The 26,866-nt window shown below is 33.0% G+C and overlaps 1 protein-coding gene across 4 annotated transcripts in view; it reads left to right on the top strand.

Annotated features, from left to right (window-relative positions):
- Positions 1-26,654, top strand: part of Dpp10 (dipeptidyl peptidase like 10) — a 1,319,241-nt gene extending 1,292,587 nt beyond the window's left edge. For all 4 annotated transcript variants that reach the window (XM_033757133.1, XM_033757135.1, XM_033757134.1 and 1 more), the window contains exons 21-26: positions 452-506; positions 16,710-16,809; positions 17,044-17,102; positions 17,211-17,283; positions 20,183-20,256; positions 23,172-26,654. In XM_033757133.1, coding sequence (XP_033613024.1) covers positions 452-506; positions 16,710-16,809; positions 17,044-17,102; positions 17,211-17,283; positions 20,183-20,256; positions 23,172-23,306 — 496 coding nt within the window. In that variant the 3' untranslated portion in view covers positions 23,307-26,654. The remainder of the gene's footprint in view (positions 1-451; positions 507-16,709; positions 16,810-17,043; positions 17,103-17,210; positions 17,284-20,182; positions 20,257-23,171) is intronic.
- The last annotated feature ends 212 nt before the right edge of the window (positions 26,655-26,866 follow it).

Genomic DNA, 26,866 nt, shown 5'->3' with positions numbered 1-26,866 from the left:
TTATGAAAATGAGAGCAGCGTGTACACTGTATTATTTGGTTCTAACAATAATGTCTTTTGCTTGCACAGTTAATTCTAATTTTTTAAGTATCTCAGTTACAAATGTCACACTGGCATGGAAAAATTAACAAAGTAAGCTTGTAGGTTCTTTACAAAATTACATAGAAATTATCTAGGATATTGTTAAGATATAGATGGTAACCCAGTCTGCTGTAAATGTGGCCAAAGATTCTACATTTATAAGAAGATCTCAGGTGAGCAGACAATCACTTTGAGTATCAAGTATCAAGGTTTTGGAATATTCCACCCTTCACCATGAATAGACTTACAGTCAATAAAGCATTTGTGTGTGTGTGTGTGTGTGTGTGTGTGTGTGTGTGTGTGTGATAAATTCATATACGCATTTAACTCAAAAAGATATGACTACATTTATTTTTTCTTTTCATTGCAGGTTTTTACTGAAAGAGCCATATGTCGACTCCAAAAGATTAAGCATTTTTGGAAAGGTAAAGAGTAGAAGTTTGCTTGTATATTTCAGGGCTGCACTTCCTATATACATCAATAAGGAGAAAGCACCAATTGAGCTACATAATCATTCATAAAATTTTGAAGAAAATTTAGATGGTGGTAAAAAGACTCAGAGAAAGTAGACATTAAAATGTGTGATGAAAATCATTCAAGAGATGAGGGAGAAAAGCCTAAATGCAATTGTCCAGTGTTACTAAGAAAAGCATATTTGGAGAAGAGGAAATTTTAAATTTTGCCTATAATTAAAACTTATATTAGGGGTTGATGGGCAATAAGAATGAAAGGACAATTGGGAAGAGACTTTAGAGGTCCTCCACACCAGCTGAGGAATTTTGCTTTACTCTGTCATCATGAAAACTTTAGGCTTCAGGTTTAAAATTACAAAACTTACATTGGGTTCCCCATCATTGCACTGGGGATAATGAACCCCAGGAAAGTTAGATCTGGCCATTTAAATATGCAGGGTGACATAGGATATAATCAAATATTAACAGAAGTGAATTTGTTTTAAATGGGAATAGTATTCCCTTTCAACTGAACAATTATTAGTATTAGTAATTTAATAATGAGTGAGACATTTGAGTTCCTAAGTATATAAAATAACAACGTTGGCCTTGAGACAAGGTCTTAAGACCTTGAATTTTTTTCTTAGTTCATTCTTGTTTTATTTCAACTTTAAATGAAATTACACAGAATTCATTAATTGAGTGGAAATAATCTTGCTTTTTCTATTGCCTGAAAAGATTTGTTTAAAGATTTAATTAGACTATAAAAGCATTTGGTGCTATTATTTTTCGTTGGAAAAATTTGTTATTAATACTTAAATTTAACCCTTTAATGACTCTCAGGGTTTTTCTATTTCTTTTCAAGTCAGTACTTGACAAAGATTTTTTCATTCATGTAACTTTTCAAGAGTATTTTCAAAGGGTAGTGCGTGATAATCTTTGTTTATATGTTTAATCATTTACTGATGAAAGTAGTGACACATTTTAATTCCAATATGGCTTAGTGTTTTTCTGATTTTGTTACAGCACTTAATGGAAACAAACATGGTCTCTACTGCTCTTCCTTACATTCTTTTTTTTTTTTTAATTAATTTCATTGGTAACACTTTAGATATGCATATGACCACATTCATCTTAGGGAATTTATACCTGTACATATATCTTGATTCTTCTTTTTTCCCAAAACTCCTCCCTCCTTCAACCCCTTTCTCTCCTTATTTATGAAATTTTCTGTCTATCCTTCCTTGTTTTTCGAGGGAGCATATTTTCTAGACTCATTGCTTTTTCATTTCATTAATATCTACACTTGCCATTATTTTTGCTTCTATTTAAATCCATTTTAATCTTCAATTATTAAGTCAAATGCAGAAGTTATTATTGTTATCATTCTTCCTTTCAAATATGGATATCTGTTCAAAACACTTGCAGTCTTTTTCCTAGTTACGTTATCAGCATTTATTATGAGTATCTCTTCATTTCCACAACCAGTCTATTTCCTCTAACTTGTTTATGTTATGAATTTATTTTTGTTGTTTTGTTTTTGGCTTGTTTTGTTTGCTTTGAGATAGGGTATCACTATGTAGCCCAGGCTGGCCTCCCATTCCTGACAATTCTTCTGCCTCAGCCTCCTGAGTGGTGGGATTATCAACATGCACCACCCTGCCTGGTTATGAGTTGCCTTTATTCTTTGATTTTTGGTGTTGTGCTGTTATTGCATTCTGATGAGATGATTGATCTGTATCACTGAAAGACTGAAATGTCAGTTGATTTATGATATAGGAAGGGCATAATTTTAAATGCTTCTATGTATGACTAAAAGTTTTGATGTTACATGAATATCCATTTAAACTGGTCCATGCTGATGGACAAAATGTTAATGATTTGTGTTGTCTCTAATTTCTGAACAAGGTATGATTCATAAAAACTCTGATTATGTTGGCGAAATAATCAAATTTTCATTATAAAACTAATTTTTGATGTGTATTTTAAACTAATTGTTCATGCCCTACAAATTAAAAGGTTACTTTATGTTCTGGGTAAATTGAACTTTTTATTGTTTGGGCTAATCCTATTTATCTCTGTTGATTTTTTTTTTGCCTTAGAGATGATTTTGTGATATTAAAATTGTAATCCCCAAGTGGGGAGATAGTTTAATAGTTGTGTGCTTGCCTAACATGCACTAGGCCTTGAGTTCAATCAACAGGGCAGAGAAAAGAAGAAAAAAAGCAATTGTGAAAACAGTATCCTTTTGAATAGTGCTCGCTGATTATAGAAATTTACACCTTATGATGTTCAAAGTATACCTTCATAGTTTAGGTGCTCCCTGGAAGCAGAAAAACACAAAGGTGATTATGTTGTGTCTATTTGATAATTTCTGTATTTAGTTGAAGATCACATCCATTTATACTTGTTATGATTACCTTTAAATGGTACTGTTTGCAGTACCTGTGCCTACTGGCTGCTTTCCTTTTTTCTTCATTTCCGTCTTCCACTCGTTTGGATTGATTCGGTTATGCTTTCGTTTCTTTTTCTAAATACAGCTTTTGGTTTACTCGTTCGTATTACCAAAATGTATTTCACGTCATGCCTGTAAACCAAGTTGTTTATCCATTCGTACAAGAATAGACATTTATGCTTTTAGTTTGTGCATCTATGAAGAGTTGCTGTAAACATTTGTGTACACATTTTTTTGTAAACATGTACCTTCTTTTTCTTGGTAAATACCTAGAGGTAGAATAATTGAATCATATAAGAAGTATGTGTTGGCTTTTCAAAGGAAAAGCCAAACAAATTTTCCAAAATTCACATTTTATTTTACCAACTGCAATATGGGAGTGTTCCCAAGAATTCAGCATCCTCACTAAGGCTTAATACTAGCGATCTTTTTAAATTAAGCCATTCTAGTCAGTGAATAGAAGTATTTGTTTTGTTTTCATTTGTAACTCACTGATAAACTAATGTCGAACATCTTTTTGTTTATCAATATATGTGTGTGTGCCTGTATATATACATTTGATATATTGACCATTCAGACAACACAACTGATGAACACTATCATATTAAGGTTTACTAAGTCCCAGCAAACATGCGTTAGGCACAAAATAACTTGTAACTTCCATTTAAAATTATTTAATTTAGGTACAAAAAAATTCACTCATACCTTAAATTCTGGTTATTCTTTCCATCTTATTTTTTCAAAATATTTCTGTCTCATGCAGGTACATTGCATATTTTTATAAGTTTTAGAATATTATCTTTTAATTTCTTGAATATAGTCCGAGCAGTTTTGATGTGAATTGTTTTGAATATATAAGACACTTAGGGAAAACTGCCAGCTAAGAAATACTAATTTTTTCAAAGTTATTTTTTCTTTGTGTTCTACAGTGTCTTCTATATATACAAAATTATAAGGTTGTGTTGGTTTCTCTGAATGTACAGTTTATCTTCTGTGAGTTTTAGAAAAATATCATTTCTATTATAATATTAACATCATTCTCCTTAAATTCTTTCTAAAAGCATATTAAAAGTCTCTTTTGCCACTTTATTTTATAAACTCTTTCCCATGGGTTGAATCTTTCCTCTTTCTGTATTTAATTTCCTATCAATTTTGAATCCATACTCTAGTCCAGTAATTTGTTATTCTTAGTGATTGTTTTGTTTTTCTGTGTTCAGTTTAAAAATGTATGTATTTTTTAATCCCCAGAGGGTCTATTGCGATTTATTTTCATACAACATTTAGTTGAATTTTGTCTCTTCTTTTGATGTTTACGAATAATTATTTTAAAAAGATATTGTTACTTGATAACTCTTGAGAATTTGCTTTTGTTGACTTTCATTTCTGCTGGCTCCTTGTTTTTTTTGTTTATTTGTTTGTTTTCCTTCATTTTGTTGTTTGTGCATTTATTTGTATGTAAGCTTATCTTTGTTGAAATTCCATTTATGGGAACATTTATGGAAATATTTTGAGGCTTGCATTGCAATGATAGTTTTGTATTATTTTTTGTTTTATTGTACTCCTATGTGATGAACTCGGACTGAAAACCTAATTGCAGACTTAGGGCTCAAATTTTCTTTAAAAAAATTTGGGGGCGGGCTCAAGGCAAGAAATACAAAACCTTTTCACTGATCCCTTTTGTGCAGCATACTTAATTTTTGTCATCTTTAAACAGTTCTCCAGGGTCTAGCGCTTTGCAGGATCTCCTTGGATCCATGCACAGAATCCCACAATTTGTGCCCCCATTCCAGTGAGGAGTCTTGACAATGAAGACTGAAATCAATACCATTTCAACAGATAGCTGTCTTAATGATTTGTTTACCTCTCAGCTTTCAGTTTACATTTGGCCTCCATAGATTAATTACCTTATGTCTGTTCAGTATTACATACAAAATTATTTTTAGTTGCTTGGAGCGTGTGCTCCTTTTTTTCTTTGTTCCTTTGTTTTCAAATGCTTTATATAGATATGTTATTTTGGGGGAAGGTGTTTTGTTTTCTATTTTTCAGTTGAAAGATCAATGCTTTATCTATCTAACCAAATTCTGGAGATGAGATTGCCACACACGTATTGTGGCCATCAAGGAGGCAAAACCATGAGTAGTGAGTTGTAGTGGGCTTCAGGTTATCTACACTCACTGTGAAGAACGCTGCAGTTCATTTGAGATACTCCCTCTGGGAAAAGAAAATTGATAACGATGGGCCAGGAATCTGTCATGTTTGAACAACTTCTTTCCTTTAGATACACAAGTGCTTCACTGAATTTCCCCGATCTACCTTTTCTCCTTTTGTTCTAAGATTCATTCTGTTTTTATAGTGTCATAGATCAATAGCTATCAAAATAGCTTATTTTATAGTATTGAATTTGCCAGCAAAACCTAAATTCACTTACATATTCTGAAGTATATCTCCCCAAAAACCTAAATTCGCTTACATATTCTAAAGTATATCTCCCCAAATGATCTTCAGAAAATTGAAATTATGAATTCTAAGAAACTGCTTAATATTTTGTTTTGTGTAAAGTTTGCTCTTTCAGAATTTGCAAAGCAATTCTAACTATTTCCTCGAGCTATGGAAACTGATTAAGGCATAAAATGATAATGTTTCAATGAATGCTTTGAATGTCAAGTAATACATATTTTTAGATAATGCTGTTGTTTTCTCAATATTGAAATGTTAGGCCCTAAAACATTATGAAAACTTTGGTAAAATTAATACATTAGCTTCATGGGAAATTTTGAGGAAAAATAGAAGAGATAAATTTCAGCTAGCATAAAAGGATTTTCATTTCCTGTTCCAAGGGCCAGGGATTTAGCTGCCTGCCTCGCAAGCACAAGGACCTGAGTTTGATCCCTGGTGCCAAGAAAAAAGAAAACTCTGGTCACTTTCAATTCCATTTCAGTGTATCAGAAGTATTCCTTAAGTAGTGCACATATTAATAAGAGGGTATTAAAATGGTAAATATCAACTAAAATAGGTCTTAAGGATGTTTTAGTACAATTTATTTTTCCAGTGTGTTTTCTACAATGTACTTGCGTTCTCTTTTAAGTGTGGTTTCTACCTTCCTATTTCAGTGTCTTTTTTCATACTTTTGTTTCTAAAATCAGCTGATTCCCATATACTATAACACTTTATAATCCTGTACTTTATTAAGTCTCATTCAGTTTTCTCTTTCTCCATGAATATCTTAATAAATTTCAGTAGAAACCACATTTCCCACCTGTGCACTCACGGAACAAATTGTCATAGACTCTTAGAGTTACACCACTTACAATGTACTTTACTATATTTACTTACATTTTTGTTTCACTCTAGGTCAGACTATAAGGCTAGTCAGGGTATTTATGTTTTATTAGCTTTTCTTTTTTAAAGGAATTTAAATTAAGCTTATCTCAGAATTTTGTTCTAATCTAAAATCACCTTTCACCACAGGTATATATCTTTTTTTAATCTGTTATTCAAACTTTACCTTGTCCTTAAAGAGATTACCTAAATTTCAGTTCATAGGATACATTATAAATGTCAGATCAAGTTGGTTGAGTATCTTTATTCAGATATTCTCTACTTTATTGATTTTCTGTCTTTCCCCCCCAGTCAGTTAATGAAAGCAGAGTGTTGAAATCTTTGGCTATAATTATCTATTTTCCTTCTGTTGTTCTATCACATATTTCTTTATCCATGTCAAAGCTCTCTATATCATCTTAGTTAATTGACCTTCTTTTGAGTAAGAAACAGTATTCTTTAATTGTGGTTATTTTATTTTCCTTGAAATCTTTTATGAAATACTAAAATGACCACTCAAGCTCTCTTTTGATTATTTTTAACTTGTAATTTAATGTTTTTTTATGCATTTATGTGTTTATATTTAAAATTGGTTTGTTAAAGGCAGCATATAGTTGGATCTTGCTGTTTTTACCCAATTTGCTAATCTTTTCAATTTAATTTGTAGACTTTTATCTTTAATGTGATCATTTATATAGTTACATATAAGTCTATCACCTTGCTCTTGATTCATTATTTCATTTTTCATTTGTTCTTTTTAAGCTTTTCTGATCTAAAGGTAATTTTTGAGAATATAATTTCTCTATTATTTGCTTATTGATAATTTTTTATTTGATGTTTTCTTTAGAACTTACAGTATGCATCATTACACTTACTTTCCTCTAATATAGTTCTCTTCAAATACAGTATAAGAACTATACAATGATATACTTATATTTGACAGTTTCTGGCTTTTTGTTGTAATTGTCATACATTTTATGCTATATATATTCTAAGTCCCCAGGTATATTGTTATTTTACTTAAAATATCAGTTTTTTAAAAAATTAAATCTCTTTTCTAGTACTTAATCATGATAAAATTAGAAATTTCTACATAAACTTATAATTTTATGTTTATTAGAAAATTTATTGTTATATTTCTGAATTGTTCATATTTGTTAAGGACTATTTTATGTTAAATTTGAATATATATTTTTTTCTTCTTGGCATTTTGAAATTTTATTTTATTACAAATAGTCCCTGCGTAGGGACCGTGAGAAGGATAGGGAAGGGGAAATAAGGGTAAAGGAAAAAAATAGGAGAAAATGTAAAAATGGAATTAAAGTGTTTGAAGGGGGTGGGAGGGGAGAGTGAAGGGAGGGTGGGGACAAGGGAAAAAAATGAGAACCAAGACCTGGCATGTAAAGGTACAACATCCCAGTAATGAATGTAGCTGTACTGTCTACCTAGAATGTACCAATAAATTAAATTTAAAGAAGAAAAAAAAAAGAAATAGTTCCTGTTAAAGGGAGAGGGCAGAAGGGGTGAAGGGAGGGCAGGGACAAAGGGAGAAAATGAGAACCAAGACCTGTCATGTAGAGGTACAAGATCCCAACAATGAATGTAACTGTACTGTATACCTAAAATGTACCAATAATCTCAATGAGGGGAAAAAAATAGTCCCTGTTCACATTTTTAAAAACTATTTCTGTAACCTGTTAATTGTATTTTAATATTTTATGTGAAAAAAATTGTTTATTAACATCTCTTCTAGTCCTTTATTTAGTGGTTTATTCTAATAATTTTATTCTCTATGTATCTTTTATTCATTTTTTTCTCCTTAATCTTCTTACTCGTAGTACATAATAATACCTTTGTCACAGAAAATCAGTACATATACATAACATATCTTGATGCTATTTTGTCAAATGAATTTATTATATTTTCTCTTTAGTATTTGGTTTCAGTGGGGGAAGAGGGAAGAATAAAGCATTCACCATACATGGTGATAATTTACTTAATTGGTTTTAAACAACCATCCACTTTTTGTCTCCCTCATTGAGTGCATCATCTTTAAAACTTCAAAGCGTGATATTTATATATCACCTCAAATAGCCCTTGGTTTACCTTTGTGTAATCTACCTGCCCTTATACTAATCTTATATAATTTTTTCCTTATAAAATATTTTATAAATTTTACTTTTTCCTCACTGAGTTTATTGGTACATTTTAGGTATACAGTACAGTTACATTCATTATTGGGATCTTGTACCTCTGCATGACAGGTCTTGGTTCTCAGTTTTTCCCCTTGTCCCTGCCCTCCCTTTACTCCCTCCTCCCTTCCCTTTTTACAAATAGTTTATTTCCATTTTTTCATTTTCTCATTTTTTTTTCTTTTCCCTTATTACTTTCCCCTACCCATCCCACTTCCCCTACACCTTTAGCCCTTTTCTTCCTATAAATTTTAATATTTTAAAAGCACTTTTCTACTCTCTACCTTTCACTTTCAATATATTCTTGACTCACGTTTTCTAATATCTCCACTTTTGAAAATTCTTCCTTAATTTTTTTTAAACAACGGAAATGTATTCTGTTCTTGAGTGTGAAGTTCAAGATCAAGGTGCTGGGTGGGAGGGCTGACTTCCTCTGAGTCCTCGCTTCCTGGATTGCAGGTGGTTGCTCTCTTGTTGCCTCTTCACATGGTCATCTCTTGAGGTCAGCTGAAATTTTAAAATTAATTTTATTAGACTATTTTTATAATACAGGAGGATTAAAATCTCCACAAAATACAGTCTTAATTTGAATTCAACAACACAGAGTAAGTGTCTTTCATTTAACTTTTTAAATTCCCTTCCAGTTGGGTTTTATACTTCTTTTTAATATACATATATTTTGTATCTCCTCTCTGTATATCCAGGTATTGCTTGTAACTAGGATGTTTTAAATTTTATGTGGACGATTTTTTTTTCTCTAGCTGATTTGCTAGAATAATAGGAAATTTATAAAAATTGCATATGTAGTTTTTATCTAAGCATATTAATTACTCGAAAGATTTTTATATAAGTGATTAAAGAGTTTAAAGCACTCCAGTTGGAATAATTAGCCAGAACTTATACGGACCTCATTGTTAAATTTTTTATCATTTTAAGCAAATTTATACAGTAGTTTAAGATAAGAAAACTGGAACCAATTTTTTTGAACAATTTTCTTTGAGAAATTATTCAAATACATTGGAAAAAGGGTATAACTAAAAACTCTTTTATAACCGTTATTCCTAGACCTTGCGGTGATTACCAGGTTGCCATTAAAGGGGAATGAATTCGTTGAATCAACGTTTGCTTTGTGCTCTTAAGTGAAAGAAACAGGACACACATGTGTAAATACCTAATAGCTTCTCTGGTGTGAAAAACTAAAATTGTAAATAATATCCAAATTGTATAACTGATAATGTGAAATAGGAAGAAAAGGGCTAAATGTATAGGGGAAGTGGGAAGGATAGGGGAAAGGAAATAAGGGAAAAGAAAAAATATGAGTAAAGGAAAAAGCTGGAAACAAAAGTCTTTGTAAATAGGGGAGAGTGGAGGGGGTGAAGGGAGGACAGGGTTAAGGGGAAAAAATGAGAACCAAGATCTGTCATGTAAAGGTACAAGGTCCCAATGATGATTGTAACTGTACTGTATACCTAAAAACTACCAATAAACTCAGTGGAAAAAAAATTGCTTTGTGCCTACCATACTCTCAGCAACTTTTTAAGAAGTGCTGAGAATTATATCACTCATAAAATAAGAAAAGTGTCATTTTTATTCATTTTACACTTTATGGAGATAAATGGAAAATTATCTATGGCTAGATAATAATTAGTAAAACATACAAAGTGTCAGATGATGACAGTGTAAGTCAGAAAAATAAAGCAGAGAGGCAGAGTAGGTGCCCAATATTAGAGATGAAATGGCAAACGTAAATCATAAGTCAAGACACAGACACTGAAGGGGGCACGGAGCGTGCTATCTAGGGAAGATACGCAAGTTTTAAAACATGAGTGTCCATGGAAGCACCCTAAAACTTTATTTATAGTGGTAAGTATTCATTCTTTATAGTGCTTTATCTTTTAAATCGTGACAGGCCTTTTCTGCATTTGAGACCAACTTGAGTCACTTCTAGGCTTTGAAAGTTGTAGTACGTATAATCTAAATATGATGTATTTATAAACACAATAAGGCTTGGGTCATGGCCATTCTGATAACATGTAAGTAACTCTATTCAATCAACATGTTAAATGAATAATGTAATACAATAAATTGTTATTCTTTGTAACATTTATGAATTTTATTTCAAATTAATTCATTGTACACCACAAGTGATGTGGCCCAGAACAAGTTATGTAGGCCTAAATTTATAGGAAGAACATCTTCTGTCTTCTAGTTCTGTCATTGTATCCTTTTTACTATATTAATGATGCCATTTAAAATTTATCTCATAGTATGCGCCCATGATGAGTCCCGAGTGGGACAGTGTGACACCCCATCCTCTGCTCTTCAGTTCTTTCTCTTTCGAATATGGTTTCTTATGTCAATTTTTAGGACGCAACGTTCTCTGGAAGTATTTCTATTACTAGGACCACTAAATTATGTTTCTAAATAGTAATGTATTGACAGGTTAAATACTGCTTTATGGCTTGGCAAATGAAAATTAGAAGATAATTAAGTGAAAGAAAAAATCTGATTAATGAGAAACCAGTAAAATGTCAGTACAATGGAAGAAGACCATCCGCCACTGACAACTGAATACTTTTGATTCACATCAAGTGGCAAACAGCTTGTAAAGGACTGCAGAGTCAATATGATGATCCTCTGCTTTAGAATCTGCCAGATATAATGGATTATTTTGAAAATTAAAATCACCATTTTATATCCAGCTGGAGCTTTTACCTTTTCTGAAACATATTCTTCAAAAAGTATTTCATGATCTACTCTTATGCTCAATGAATAAATATGAAATGGTTGAGAGGAAAGTGAGCTATTGAAATTTAATTTATTATAATTTCTGCCAGTGTCGATTTACTTTAAAAATAGAAGTTATTTCTCTGCAATAAACCAAATTAAAGTAACATTTTCAATTTGATTTTTAAATGATAAAGAAAGAATGTTATTCCACAGCTTTCACTATCATTAAGTCTTAGAGAGTAGTTAACTTCATTAAATCTCAAATTTTCAGATTGAAAAAAATGGTAAAATGAAACTTCTTGTGAAAGCCTTGATTTACAGCCCTTGCCTTCATGGCAGAAGCACAGGGGAACTTCCCCCCAGCACCCATTCTCAACAGATTCTTTTTTTTATTTCTATTTTTATTTTTTATTTTATTTATTTTTTTGGTACTGGGTATTGAACTTGGGTCCTTGCGCTTGCAGGGCAGGCCACCGAACCGCTGAGCTAAATCTTCAGCCCCTTAAATTTTTATTTCAATGTAATACAAGTAGATAAAGGAAATAGTTTTTAAAAGTCTTCTTACTTCTATGAAAAATAAAGCCAAATTTCATAACAAATTGATTGAAGAATAACATTAATTAATACATTGTGTACCATAATCCTAAAAGAATGGCCAAAATGTTAGAGTAGACAAGTCATAGACAAAAAACTGTTATAAAAAAAGAAACAAATAGGTAATAGCACAAAAACTTCTCTTCAATAAACTAAGAGGACCTGAGCAGTATAAATGAAACAAATTAACATATATATTGAAATATTTTTGAAACCATGGAATATACAATTTATGGCATAATTAGAACTTCTCCTTACTTCCTATTTGTCTCTCTTATTTCATATTTTCTTTAACATTTAATAGAAACTATGTACAGTACATTTTTTTCTGTATTTTTTTCCTCATTGAGTTTATTGGTACATTTTAGGTGTACAGTTCTATTCCTCATTGGGATCTTGTACCTTTACATGACAGGTCTTGGTTCTCATTTTTTTCCCTTATCCCTTCCCTCCCTTCACCCCTTCCTCCCTTCCCTGTTTACAAATACTTTATTTCTACTTTTTCATTTTCTCATGTTTTTTTTCTTTTCCAATATTTCCTTTCCCCTACCCTTCCCATTTCCCCTACACCTTTAGCCCTTTTCTTCCTATTTCACATTGTCAGTAAGGCAGCCATGGCAGAAATTTACCCAGATTAGAAAGAAGACAGATGGTTAAGGAGAACCCAGTACCGTGGGATATTTTCTCAGAGCACAAAAGTCAGAGTTCAATTGGGGAAAAGGGTTAAGACTGCCAGAGTAAGTGGATGTTAAAAAAAGCTAAAATTCAGTTCTTGGGATAAATGATCCAACACTGGGATCACCAATATTTCAAAGCTGCTATTCTTAATGACTTGTGAGTTTGTTCTTTTGTTTTTTGGTTTTTTTCTAAAGTCCCACCAGTCTAGGGAATGAAAGCAATAACAAGGAAGACATTTCTGTTAGGGATCTTTATTATATTATTATGCTTTATGAATTTGTTACCCAAAATGTGGATCTGTCCCACAGGTAGCCCTTGAAAGTTTGCAAAAATGAAAAATCCTTCACCGACCCTAAATCTAGTGAAATAGAATCTTTATATTAATAAAATTCCCAAGTGAACTTTTTTCTCAAATGTTTATTGTACATATAAAGGTGTACAATATGATGTTATACATCAACTAATAGTGTAGTTACCATATTGAAGCTAATGATCATTCATCTCATTTTTTTGTCAGTTTTGGTTTGTAGCAAAAACAACTAATAACATTACCCATTTGGCAAAAGTCCCATATATGTATATATATGTTTTAAACTGTAAGCCTCATGGTGTACATTCCATATTTAGATTTTTTTCATCCTACATATCTGATACTTGAAGAATCAAGTATGTAAACCTGGTACATATTTGATATATACCACTGACAGTCACTATTGCATTCTCTGTCATTATTATATCTGAACTTCATTGTTTCAGATTCCACACGTAAGAGAGATAATGCAGGCTTTGACTGTTCGTGGCTTATCTTCCTTTTCATCTAGCATAATGTTCTCTAAATTCGTCTACACTGGGGAAAATAATAAGATCTACTTTGTAAAGGCCGAAAAACTATTCCATTGTGCATACAGACCACTTGCATTATTTTTTCATATGTGACACTTTGTTTCCACATCTTGGTCCCTGGGAATAACGCTGCAGTGAACATAGCAGTGCAGATATCTATGAGGTTATGATTTTCTTTTTGCCATTTACCAGAAGGAGAGTTATTGGGTCATTCATTAGTTCTGTCTTTAATTAATTCAGAAATCTTCACAGTGTATTCCTTAATAGACATAAATACCTTCATTCACACTAAATGTGCACAATGGCTCCTTTTCTCCTTTGAGCACACTTCTGTCTCTTGTCATTTTTTATTATAGCCATCTTAGTCTACCGGAAGTGATAGTTCATAATGGCTGAACTTGCCTCTTCCTAATGATTCCTGATGTTTTGCCCCTTGTTCTGCCTGTTGTCTATTTTTGTGGCATCTTTGGAGAAGTGTCAATTTGGATCCTCTGCTAATTTTTCAATTGTGTTGTATGGGTTTTATCAATTTTTTCCTATCAATTGAGGATGAACCTTTATCAAATATATGGCTTGCCAGTATTTTTCTAATGAATTTTCTGCCAGTTTCACTTTGTTGTTTTCTTTGCTGTATAAAAAACGTCTTTAGTTTGACATAGTCCCATTTACTTTTGCTCTTATAGCCTGAGTTTTCAACATGATACCCTAAAATCTATGGCCAAGGCCGATGCCTAGGAGCTTATTCCCTGTGTTCTTTTCTCGTGGTTTTACAGTTTTAGGTCTTTCATGTAGGCCTTTTATCCATTTTGAGTTGATTATTATTATGTGTGATGTATGAAAAAAGTATAATTTCATTCTTTTATGTGTAGAAAATCAATTTTCCAGCACCATATATCAAATAAACATTGCCTATTATTTCTTCTCCATTCCCTGTGGAAAAGTTGAGGTTTATTTCTGATTTCTATACTATCCTAGTTGGTCTTTTCGTGTCTTTTTATGCCAGTGAATGAATTTTCAAGTTTAGAAGTATTTTTCTAGAATATGCCCCTCCTTTGCAAGCTACTCTTCTTATTTCCTGAAGATAATCAGAATCTGAAAGGTATATGAAACTGAAGTAAAAACCAAACAAAAACACACAATGCCAACTTATTATCTTAAAATATTTAAATGTGATATACAGCTCTCCAAACTACAATTTTATGATTATGATGTTCAGTTATTCTTTCAAAGTACTGAGGTTACATAAGAAGCCCAATGATTATCATTTGAAAGTGGGTTTTCCCATCCTGGAATTCAGACCAGAAAAGTGTGCTCTGCACACACTAGGAAAAAGTAACGCCGGAGGGAGATATTTGAAACCTCCAAGCTTCAACATCCTGTTAACTCCGTAAAAGAAAGCAAGAAACAATATACTGGAAATGTTCCTTCTAGAAATAGAAGTTTCAAGAATTTTCCCTTCGTTTGTCTTATAATACTCATTTATTTCCTTGCTTGCCTTCATTCCTTTATATTTTTTTGTTAAGATATAATATACTTACTAATTACCAGTTTTGTTATCTGTGACTTTTGCTGTTTCTCCATGAGACTAAGCAAATATACTTTGTAGCAGTTAAAATCCATGAAGGATGGTATTCGTCCTTTGATGCATAATTGTCAGAAAAACTTCAGTCAACCTTCTGAATACTGCTCAATATTCCAGGTCCAAAATGACACATGGTGCTCCACCGCATCAGCAGTGTCTGCGTTAGGGAAGCTAATGTGCTAATTTTTAAGTTACTTCACATAAACATAAGAAAAATATCTCTTCCTTCAAAAGTTCAGTGAAAATAGCAGATCCCCATGAAACTCAATGCTATTGAGACATCCAAAAATTTTTCAAAATTGGGCTTATTCTGACTAATTGCATCAGAATTTCAGGGGTTAAGTCTTGAGTATTACTATCTTTTACTATTTCCCATGATATGATATCCAGCAGAATAAAGAACATTATTCAAAGTACACTAACGATTGATTTCTAAAATGTAAAACTCAGTACTAGTAGTCTTTTTAGTATATAGCATATCTGTAAATTATTAAAATGACTTCTGAAGCTTTTCTGGTCAGATACTAGGTTGCAAAAAAAAAGAAAAACTGGAAATTTTGATTTAGTTTTTAAAAATTTTTTTTCTTGGCCGGGGATTTAGCTCAGCGGTTCGGTGGCCTGCCTTGCAAGCGCAAGGACCTGAGTTCAATCCCTGGTACCCAAAAAAAGAAATTTTCTCTATCCGTTCAAACCATTTAAACATAATTTTTTAAAATTAAATTTGTACAATAATGCAAGTCATCTAACTAGCAACACTATTCATTATATCACATGTATTTTAATATTTGTTTGCCTAGAATGTAGTGGAAGGAAAAGTAATTTTCTCCTCTATTCTTCATGCTTTCTTAAGTAGGACTCTGTAACAAAAGTAAAATCCATAAGGGAAAAACAGAAGTGTAGGAGCACATATGCTTCCCTGTGCATGAAAGATCGACAAATGACAGATCTCTAGACTAGATATCAGAGTGTTGTCTTGGAGGTAAGGTTTAAATTCCTTCTTTCTAAAACAAAGGAAGAGGGGATGAGGAAGCACCCAAGTAGAGGAGATTACCAGTAAAAGCACCATAAAAGGCAGGTGGGATTTGTTATGCAGATTTAAATTAGTACTTTCTCCAGGGATGACATGTAAATAGCAGATATCCTTACAAAATGAAAATGTCTTATGCATACAAATTTCTTTCACAACCTCTAGCATTGTTTTTGGAACTGCTACTATGTGTAACAGTTCTCAAAATAATCAGCTAAGAATGCTCCTTATGCCAGAAAACCAGATTCTGGTCTCCTACAGTCATAATTTGGGGTGATGTTTGCTAAACTCCATCAGAAACTAAAAGCAGAATTTATATTTGTGATGATGTTTTAAATATTTTGTTTTCCTTGCTACTTCTGCATAAACATCATTGTTATTAACTATTTTATTAAAACTAGATAAACTACAATTTCGTAAAATGATGTGTGATTTAAAAGTGCTTTATTTTCCTAGTTTCAAATTATTTGGAGTGGTTCCTAGTTATACAGTACAGAATCACTGAACAAATATTTGACATTATTGATATACAAGTAATTTTATATATTGTAAAGTTATTAAAATAACTTCTTATATAAATTTAAGCAACTGTTCTAAATCTTTATCTGCATAGTGATTGTCGTTCATTCTTTTCTCAAGTCTGATATATTAAGAGAAATTCTGATGTGTACATTTTCAGTGATCAGAAGCTAAAAATATCCCAAGAAAGAGTTGTTTTTTTCTTGTTTTTTTTTTTTTTTTTTTTTTTTTTATCCAGGGGTATGGTGGATACATTGCATCAATGATCTTAAAGTCAGATGAAAAGCTTTTTAAATGTGGATCAGTGGTTGCACCCATCACAGACATGAAATTGTATGGTGAGTATGGGCTTGCCTAATATGGGCTATTGATTTGTAGAAAACAAAATCCCACTGAAGAGCTCCATTGTGCTCATTTATCGTGTTATTAAATCCTGTTTTGAATTGTTTAGACCAGCTCTGATTCAGTCGATCTCACTGGAGCCTGATAATTAAATTTAAAATGTAGAAATAAATAATAAAATATGCTACATTTTTAGTTTATTTTTGAATTTCTGTTCTTTTGGGCCACAGCTTCTGCTTTCTCTGAAAGATACCTTGGCATGCCATCTAAGGAAGAAAGTACTTACCAGGTAATTAATTTAAAAATGACAAAGAAGAGCACTTTTGTCAAAAAGATGAAGTCAAATTACTTCTTGAGATAGGGCTGCAGATACAAATACTTGTGTTTGTCTTTATAGGCATGCAGCGTGCTGCATAATATACATGGCTTAAAAGAAGAAAATATATTAATAATTCATGGGACTGCTGACAGTAAGTTTTTTATTTGCTGGTGCTATTTGATGCGATCTGACCTTTGGTACAGGGATTCATTTTAGGACTGTAAATGGGGATCCCTGTAAAGCTGCTAAAGAAGAGAGCAGGAAGTGGCACAAAGAACCAGATGAATTATAGGAAGTAGGAAGAAAAATTTCAGGGCTAAGGGGAAATCCTCAAATGGCGTTATCCAATAAGATTTTCCCCATGGTAATGAGAATAGCCTACTTGTGCTGTTGAACATAACCCCTTGACTGTTTTTAACCATACTGTGTTAGTGTGACTGAGGAACCAAATTTTTATCAGTATTTGGTGACCATGGCTACAGAGCTATTCAATACACCTCAGCTGGAAACCCACTTTCAAAACAGAGTCAGCAAAAAGGTGCAAGTGTCAAACTGAAATTCTGGTGAGGTTACTCCCTTAAATGAAATTAGAGCAAAATTTTTTTTTCAACTCATATTCATATCCTCTACCATTTTTCATTACTTTAAACATGTGAAATGGACATGATTGATATTACTAGTAATAAATAACTACACTCACATAAACCTTTTAGAGCTCAAAGAATTTACATTTTCATTATCCTATGTGATACCTTACAATAGAAGATTGAGCATTTATAGTCATGGTTGAGAAAAATCAATTTCAAGAAAGACATTTATCCAAGGCTACTTGGCAAGTGAGCTGAAAATGTCCCACTAATAATGTAACGTGTTAAGAAAAGGAAAAACCTGGGAGAGGTATATACACAGAAGCTATTTGTACTCTTGGCAAATTTTCTGAAAATTAAAAACTGTTGGAAATGAGAAATCTATTTATAAAAATATTTAGTTACAACAATCCCAGTGTAGGGTAAAACATATTAAAAGAAGACAGCACTTTTGAAGGAAATTAGAATTCTGTTTTAAGCAGTTATGACCTTATATATATATCAACAGTAATTATAATAATTAGCAACTATTAAGTACTAATTCTGTGTCAGAAAATGTGCTAAGGCATTTTATATATCTTATTTGCTCTGCACAAAAATACTGTACAGTAGGTATGACTGTATTTATTACTATTTTCTTATTTATCAGATTGGAGAAGTAAATAGTAGAAAAAGCACCTAATTGTCAGTAGAAGGCGGTTTGAGTGCAGGTGCTGAAGTTCTTATTCATTGTACAATGCAGCTCCGTCATGTAAACCAGTTCTACTGAAAGTAAATTATTTTGCCTTTTGCCAGCATCCTTCACTATTTTAGCATTCTTTCAACTTTCAATATGGGTAAAGCCATAGTAAGGTAAACCATGTTGTTCTTAACTGACTCACTTAGTCCTGGGCCTGGTGCTTCACCTACCTGAGCAAACAGAGAAACTGAGTCCTGATTCCTTTAGAGGAATTAAACTACATATACACAAGCAAGCAGACACATATACACACACACAGAACTTATAGGGGCTGTTGGGTTACAATGACATTATAATGCTACGCTTATTAATATTATCTTTAAAAATTATGAATTAGTTCACACAGCCAGTTTAATTTCCATATTTGGTTCTAGGAAGGAGACAAATGGAAAATGTCAATAAACTTGACTGTAGAAACAAAGCAAAAAATATCCAAATGGAAAATTTGTTTGTATATTTTTTGAAAGTGGTGGAGGGCAGTTCAGATAGAATCTTACTATGTAATACTGGCTGTCTTTGAACTCACTGTGTAGCCCAGGATGGCCCTAAACTGGCTACGATTCTCTGGCCTCAGCCTCATGAGTCCTGGGATACAAACATGCACCAACATGCCTGGCTTGTACATTCATCTTTTTAGCTATATCTATATGAAGAAATTATATATTATTTTAGCCTACTTTTTCTACAATAGACAAATGAGCTATATAAGGGATTATTTCATCTCACTTATTGTCCCATTAATTAGTATTCCTAGTAGCTTACATTTACTGAGCAATTTATATTTATTTAGAGTTGATATGATAATTTTCCCATTAAATATAATAGGAAGATTTTGAAAAATATCTTGGGCATATTTTTAAAATATTTACATTATCATTTGAATTATGTACCCTTTACTATATAATATGATTATTTGGAATCATGAAACTAGAATATTAAAGAAGCTTAAATTATTAATAAAGTTGCTCTGGTTTGGCAAAGTGAGTTATAAAATGCTAGCTTAGAAGTTAATTACAGAAATTCAGAGATGAACACAGTAAAAAAAAGGAAGAGTCCATGTGGCATCTGAACAAACTGCTGTGCACACAGAAATCTAAATGACTGGTCCAAGTTTCCACGGCTAGGTCAGCCAACGCATCTACCAAATTCAGAGCTACTGGCTGTCTATTTCAGCTTTTGGACTTTTTATTTCAGCAGAAGGAAGAGAGAAGGAAACAGGAATAACCAGTATGTTCTACATTAAATATTTAGCCCTTGAGTAATGTGATGTGTACTCTATTTTCCCAACATGATCCATTCTGTTTTAATTTAATGTAATAAAGCAGAATGCCAGTATCTAACTGAGACTGAGCCCTAGTAATCCTCACAAAGGAATAGAAATCAGTTTTGTTGCATTAATAACCACATAACACATCTACTATGTTAAAAAAATGTATAATATGCAAAATATGCAATTACACATAAGTTGATATACAATAAACTAAACCTAAAAACCATCCTCTACAAATGTAAGCTTTAGTTGTGACTCCAATGAAATTGGTTTATTTTTATAATGTGAAAGTAAAATGTTATAATTATATCTAACAGCTTTCAAGTTAAAAATAAAATTAGTCTTTAAATGTACAATACATGTAAAGTACTTCCTCTCTTTGAAAAATAATGTGAAGAATTCTGTATCCTAGTAAATGTATTTTCTTCAAATGTCATAATTTAATTTCTTACAGCGAAAGTTCATTTCCAGCATTCAGCAGAATTAATCAAACATCTAATAAAAGCTGGAGTAAATTATACAATGCAGGTAAGCCTTTTTCTAAGAAGAATGTTTCATTAGTCAGCTTTCTGTCACTATGACAAATACGTGAGACAGTAAACTTGGAAAAAAAGGTTTATTTTAGCTCAGAGTGGGGGATTTCCCAGTCCTTGACCAATTTGTCTCTTCATTTGGAATGGGATTGAGGCAGCAGAGCCCATCATGCTGAAACATAAAGGAAGAATAAAACAGGACATGCCAGGATACAGGGAGCAAAGACAGTTGAGAAACAGCCAGGCTCTTACAATCAAGGGAAGTAAGTCCCCAGTGACCTAGGGACCTGGCACTAGGCCTCAGCTCTAGACTGGTGCCACCTTCCCATAGTGTCATCCTGGGGATGACTTTGAAACATAGGCCCTGGCAAAATATTCAGGATGCAAACTGTATGTATCAAATGTCTTTTTCTCCCTTCCTTTTTTAGTTGTATGATATAGACTACAATTTTGCTATTATTCTATTAAGAAATAATTTTCTATTGTGCTCTTTAGATAAAAAGATTGTGTTATTGGTTCTAATTGCACTGAGAACAGCCTATGTTTATGTGGAACAGCTTATGCTTTGCAAGTGAATTGCATAAACCCTTCTTTTTCTTCTTAGACTTTTATTGTTACTATGAATATTGACTTCTGTCTGTCTTTGCAATTTCTGTCACTCATAAAAAATTGGAGAGAAACATGTTTGGGGAAAATATTAAAAGAAAAAAAGAGAGGATAAAGTGCCATGTACATTACCATTTATATCTGTGTATTCATATGCTCAATAAATACTTATCAATGATTTGCTTTATAGTGGTCACTGCGTAGAAGGATAATATGAAAACTATCAAAACTATCAGCCTGAGCCAGGGATTTAGTTCAGTGTCACTGCACCTGTCTCACAAGCACAAGGTCCTGAGTTTGATTCCCGCTACCAAAAACAAAACAAAACAAAAACACTATCAACCTGATGGAGGAGACATAGAAGAAAAAAGTAATTCAGTTTTCTAGCATTTGGAAGAACAAATTATGTTAGCTATTTGTTATTATAACAAAAATATCTGAGATAATCAATTTATAAAGAGGATAAATGTATTGCAGCTCATGGTTTCAAAGATTTGGTCTGTGGTCACTTGGCCTGATCACTTTGGGCCTGAGACAGCACAGTATATCACGATAAAATTGTGTGGTGGATGAGGTATGTTCCTCTTACAGCAGCTGAGAAGCAATCAAAGGGCACACATACTCCTTCCACTAGATCCTACCTCCTAAAGCTTCTACAACCTTATAGTAGTTCCATAGTCATGGGACCAAGCCTTTAACCCACAGGCCTTTGGAGAACTTTCAATATCCAAACCGTAGTATTTTGCCCGGGGCTTCCAATGAGTCCTAGCCATCTCTTAATGGAAAATACATTCAGTCCATCTTCAAGAGTCACAAAAATATTAAAAGTGCCAGTATTGGTGAAAAGTCTGTGTCCTGTCTCCTGTGAGATGCATTGAAAACTCAGTTGTAAACTCTTATAAAAGTAAAATACATGAAGTTACAAGTTACAGCAGTGGGTGAGGATAAATATGTCCATTTATAAAGGAAGAAATAGACCACAGAAAGACCAAGACGAATCAAGGTATACATTAAATACTGTAGCTTCATGTCCGGTACCCAGAGTATTTGGGGACGTGATGTGAGCTCTGAAGGACTCGAGCAGCCTGGCACCTACAGCCAGGCTGGGAGCAGACCACATACCGCTCTCTCTGGCTGGTCCTGTTCAGTGCCTGCAGCTTACCTGAGTAATCATTTCATACCTTGCCAGCATCTGTGATTTCCTGGAATCGCCATTGCAGCTTCAGCGTCCCTCACAGCTCCATGAATCGACAGTCAAAGTCACTTATAGGGACTCTGACCTTGTCCTGTACTCCCATGGCTCCCCAGGAATGCCTTTGAAATACCTTTGGAAGTTTCCATGAATCCATAATGCTTGCATTCCCTGTTCCTGAAAAACCACCATCATCTGGACCACAACAGGTCTCCCCTGTAACCGGACCCATTTGAGTCACAGTTGTAGCAGCCTTTGAGTTTGTTTAAAACTCAACATGGAAAATGAATCCCAGCAAATAATTCCCAAGGAGGTCTTTTAAGAGCTCAGTGCCCTGGGTGCCCTTTCCAAACAAAAGTCTTTGAGATGAGTTTTACAATTTTATAATTTATGGCCTATGATGGATGAGGAATACTGGTTTCTGAGATTCCCTCAAGTAGGAGCAAGAATCCTACCTTGTCACAGAGACAAGGAGATAAAAGTGCTACCTGTTTAAATGTTTACATTTCAAATAGATGGTTGCCATGTGCTTAAGAAATACATGGTCTGGGTTGTGAAACTGGCAAAAAGATGGAAGAAAACACACAGTAATGTCAAAGGAGTAGAAAAGTCATATATAACTGAATGTTTTCTAAAGTAAATATTCTAGGAAGTGGAAGTCAAAATGCTATCTATAGTCAGGAAAAAACTGTCCACAGTTTAGTCAGAGAGAACAATGTTGAGGCCATCTAAGCCAACCTGAATATGGCAAAATCTTGTTTTTTAACAACAGATAGGAATTTAAAAACAAAGGAAAATATTTTGTCTCAAATACTGATTTGCATGTGTATAATCTTTAGAAGAGTTTAGCTTAAAGAACTGAGGAATTAATTAGGTCAGTTCGTTTTGGTTAGATACTACTTTCTCTCCATTTTTTTTGTTGTTGTTTTTTTTTGCCCATACTGGTGATCTAACCCAGTGCCATGAAATAAGTGCTCTACATGGTGCTAACTTCCTAGCCTTTAGTTAGATGTTATTTGTAAAGTCCTGCAGCAATATGGCTAAAAGCATCAGTGTTAAGGGATAACGGCTGCTTTGGTGATTTGAAATCATTCTTCCTCTGCATGTCTTAGGTCTACCCAGATGAAGGTCATAATGTGTCAGACAAGAGCAAGTATCATCTCTACAGCACAATCCTCAGATTCTTCAGTGATTGTTTAAAGGAACAAATAGCTGAGTTACCACAGGAACCAGAAGAAGATGAATAGTGGACCCTATTTATACAGAACTGAAGGGGAACTCGAGGCTCAGTGAAATGTAACCAAGAGACTGTCATATTCTAGATGCTCCAGATTTCTACGGCAGCTTAAGGAGATGACACTGGAACAGCACACTCAGAGACAGTGAATGGAAATTTGAAGAGGAAAGTCCTAGCCGACTGTGTTGCCAAGGGTGCAGAATCTGTTTCTCAAAAAGGAAGATCAAAGGGAGGTTTCAGGGGAGAAATTAGTTTCACATTAAAGTAGGAGTAGTGCATGTTTTCTTCTGTTATCCCCGTTTGTTCTGTAACTAGTTGCTCTCATTTTAATTTCAATGGCCAGCGTCACCTTTGCATATAATGCACAACTTATTGTCAGTAATACAGTTCCTGATCTTTGATGGCTGAGCTGCATTCTAACACTACTGTACCTTTACAATAAGTGCAATTCTTTCATTGTCTATTATTATGCTTAAGAAAATATTCAGTTAATAAAAATACAGTATTTTATGTAATTTCTGTTTTTAAAAAAGTATTATTGAGCCGAAGGACTTGTAGAAATACGGATTTCAGCACCTTCCAAAGTTCAGCCACTTATCACTAGATATAAAGTCTTTAAACCAACACACAAGTGTATGTCCGCGATATATTTATACACTCATGTGTGCATATGCAGTCATTGAATCTATCTTTACATGTTATTCACACTATAAAGGGTAAACTCTTGATGAATTAGAAAAGATGCTGTTTTACAGATTATAATGGATGCTTTGTTTAATGAGCCAAATATGAAACCTTTTTTTCCAATTCAAATTCTAGCTGTTGTTTTCCTATAAATGCTTCGGTTGTGTTTGGTATTGTTTTTAGTGGTTAATAGTTTTCTAGTTGCAATTTAATTTTTTGAATATGATATCTTGTCACATGTAAATTAGATACTTAAATATTAAATTATAGTTTCGATAAAAAAATTTTGTTAACAATGAAATGCCACTGAGTGCTATTTTGCTCATTTGGTGGAGAAGGATTTTTTTAAAAAGGAAGAGAAACACACTTGGTCCTTCTACTTTTATCTCTTAGTGCATAATCAATTCTAATTTTCATTGTAAAAGCAAAGATCTGTATTATTTATTTCCTTTCCCAGTTTCTATTCCAGGCCTGCGCAAATGTTCCTGGATAATTTAAATCTTTCTGGTGAGAACAATTTTTTATTAATTGGCTAAAAAGTTCACAAACAGTGGTGTTTGCTATTTAATTTGGAGACACACAATGCATCAATTCCTGTGGTGTTGATTTGTAGTAGTAACTGAAGAGTGTAAAATAAATTCGACTGTAGAAAGTCATTTTAAGCCATGAGAATATTAACTAGGTGGCTAAAATCATAGTATCTTTGCATATCATATAAGGGATCTTGCAGAAGATGTACAAAAGTTTATAACTAAGATTTGAAGTCCCAAAAAATCCATGTGATATATTCTATTTTCCTGGCTTTAAAAAAAATAGTTTAAAGGGAAGACTGAATTATCATGACATCACAATACCAGAAGGAAAAAGTAAAATATCAGGAGTTGCTATTTTGTCAAAGGATAGACCCAAAATTCTGGGTGTTTGGAAATGTGACTCCCTGAGAAAGTCTTCACTTTTTTTCTGGATGCTTTGGTATTTTATCTTCACTGCTGCATTAGATGCAATTTAAAATGGGAGAGTCTCCCTCTTCTGAAAGACCCACTTTAGGTCTTTATCAATAACAGTAAACGCATTTTTTAACAAAATAAGTTCTAATATTTAAAAGGAAACTTTCTCCTATTTTATTAAGATGGAAATTTCTTTTTAGGCTGATTTGAAGTCCAACTGAAGCTTTTTAATCTATATTTTAAACTTCAATCACTAGAATTTTTTATGATGCAAATAATTATGTTGTCTGAAAGATGTGGTTTTATTGAATGTCTATTTGAGTAACACTTAAATAGTATTTACCTTTCACTGTTTCTCATTCTTGTTTTATTATCAATGTTTATCTACTTTTCAATTAATTTAATACAATTTATAATGTGAAAGATGTTTTGTGTGGAACCCACTTTCACCTTGGAGACTAAATAGATTTCAAAGGGAAATTTATTGTTTATTTGGAAGGTTGAAAATATTCATCTGTGTGACTCTGAGTTTTAATAATTGGGCAATTTTTGATAAAAGCAATACTCACCAACACATATAGGCTTACTGAGTATGCAGTAAGCCCTGGGTTCAGTCTCCACTCCTCAACAAAACAAACTAAAAAACAAACAAACAACGACAAAAACAAAGGAATCATGCAATTAGATTTTTACTTTATAAATTTTCCCTAGAAATAATGCCATAATTTCAAACATATTTATGCATTCTTATTGTTTCCTAAGACTCCAAAAGCAAGCTTTTCAAAGCATTGTTTTTTCCTTAAAAACACCACCAAAAAACTAAAAATGAAAGAATACAAAGGTAAGTAATATTAACTCATTTAGAGACATGAACACAAACCTTTGGAAGCTATTTTGAAAGAGAAGGGTGTCTTGTTTTGTTTCACTTTGCTTCCATCAAGATCACCAACCCGACACTCGAGAGATTGAGGAAGCTATGCTGATTTGTTGTTTCCTTGAAGAACTAGAAGAAGGTGGTGTTCTTCAAAACGTGAATCTCATCTCACCTGGAGAATCATTTTTATTCCTGTTTAGTTTAGTTATTACCATTTTGGGGCTTGCAGGCATCAACTACAGATCAATTAGAATGAACGGATTTAAGCATTGGTCCTCACCTTACAGAGAATTATTTAAGACATTGACTCTCAAATGTTGGGCTTCATGATGGAGTCAACTGTGAATGAATTGCTCACAAGTCACTAGGGTCACTGAGATCATAAGGCTTCTATAAGAATCCTGTATGAAGTACAGTACCCTTCATCCTTCCTCATGTGCTCTTACCACCTTCAAATCTTACAGGGGCCAGACTTGCATAAGTGTAATCTGATATCTTAACTGTGCTCTCTAACATTCACTTTCAACTCTAAGGATTCTCTGGTACTACTCCTGGCTACCTGCTAGAGCAAATAAACTCGTTCTTACACACTACAAACCTGTATGAGTATGCTAATGACTTATTGAAACCCAAATAGTGGGAGACTGGAACAGTTGACTTTAAGCTCTTCTTCCGATGTTATGTATAGTCCTTGGAAGATTTCCTGGGCCTTGTTTACCCACAGTTCCATTCCCTTTTTCTCTCTTCCTCTTTTCATACTTCCACATCTCTACTCGTATTTATTAGGATAAAACTCCAAAATTAAGTACATATGCACTAGCTGTTGACTCAGGTTCTGCTTTCCAGAGAAAGTTTCTTGTTTTTCTGTAAGAGTTTATCACTGTGAATATTATATAAAAAAGAAATAAAATGAAAACAATGTAGCTTCTTTTCAGGTTTGAATATGCTACCTAAAATTTACTGGATTCTTGCTAAGTGCTAAACTTATGCCAAGTACTCTATATGCTTTATCAAACTGAATCTTTTCAACATGTTGTGAAATAATATTATTATTATTATTCTGAT

Source organism: Fukomys damarensis, unplaced genomic scaffold (assembly GCF_012274545.1).
Source record: "Fukomys damarensis isolate Sample0158 unplaced genomic scaffold, DMR_v1.0_HiC HiC_scaffold_29, whole genome shotgun sequence".
In the NCBI taxonomy this organism is placed as follows: domain Eukaryota; kingdom Metazoa; phylum Chordata; class Mammalia; order Rodentia; family Bathyergidae; genus Fukomys; species Fukomys damarensis.
The sequence above is the reverse complement of the archived record's forward strand: the minus strand, read 5'-3'. Positions and strand labels throughout refer to the sequence as shown.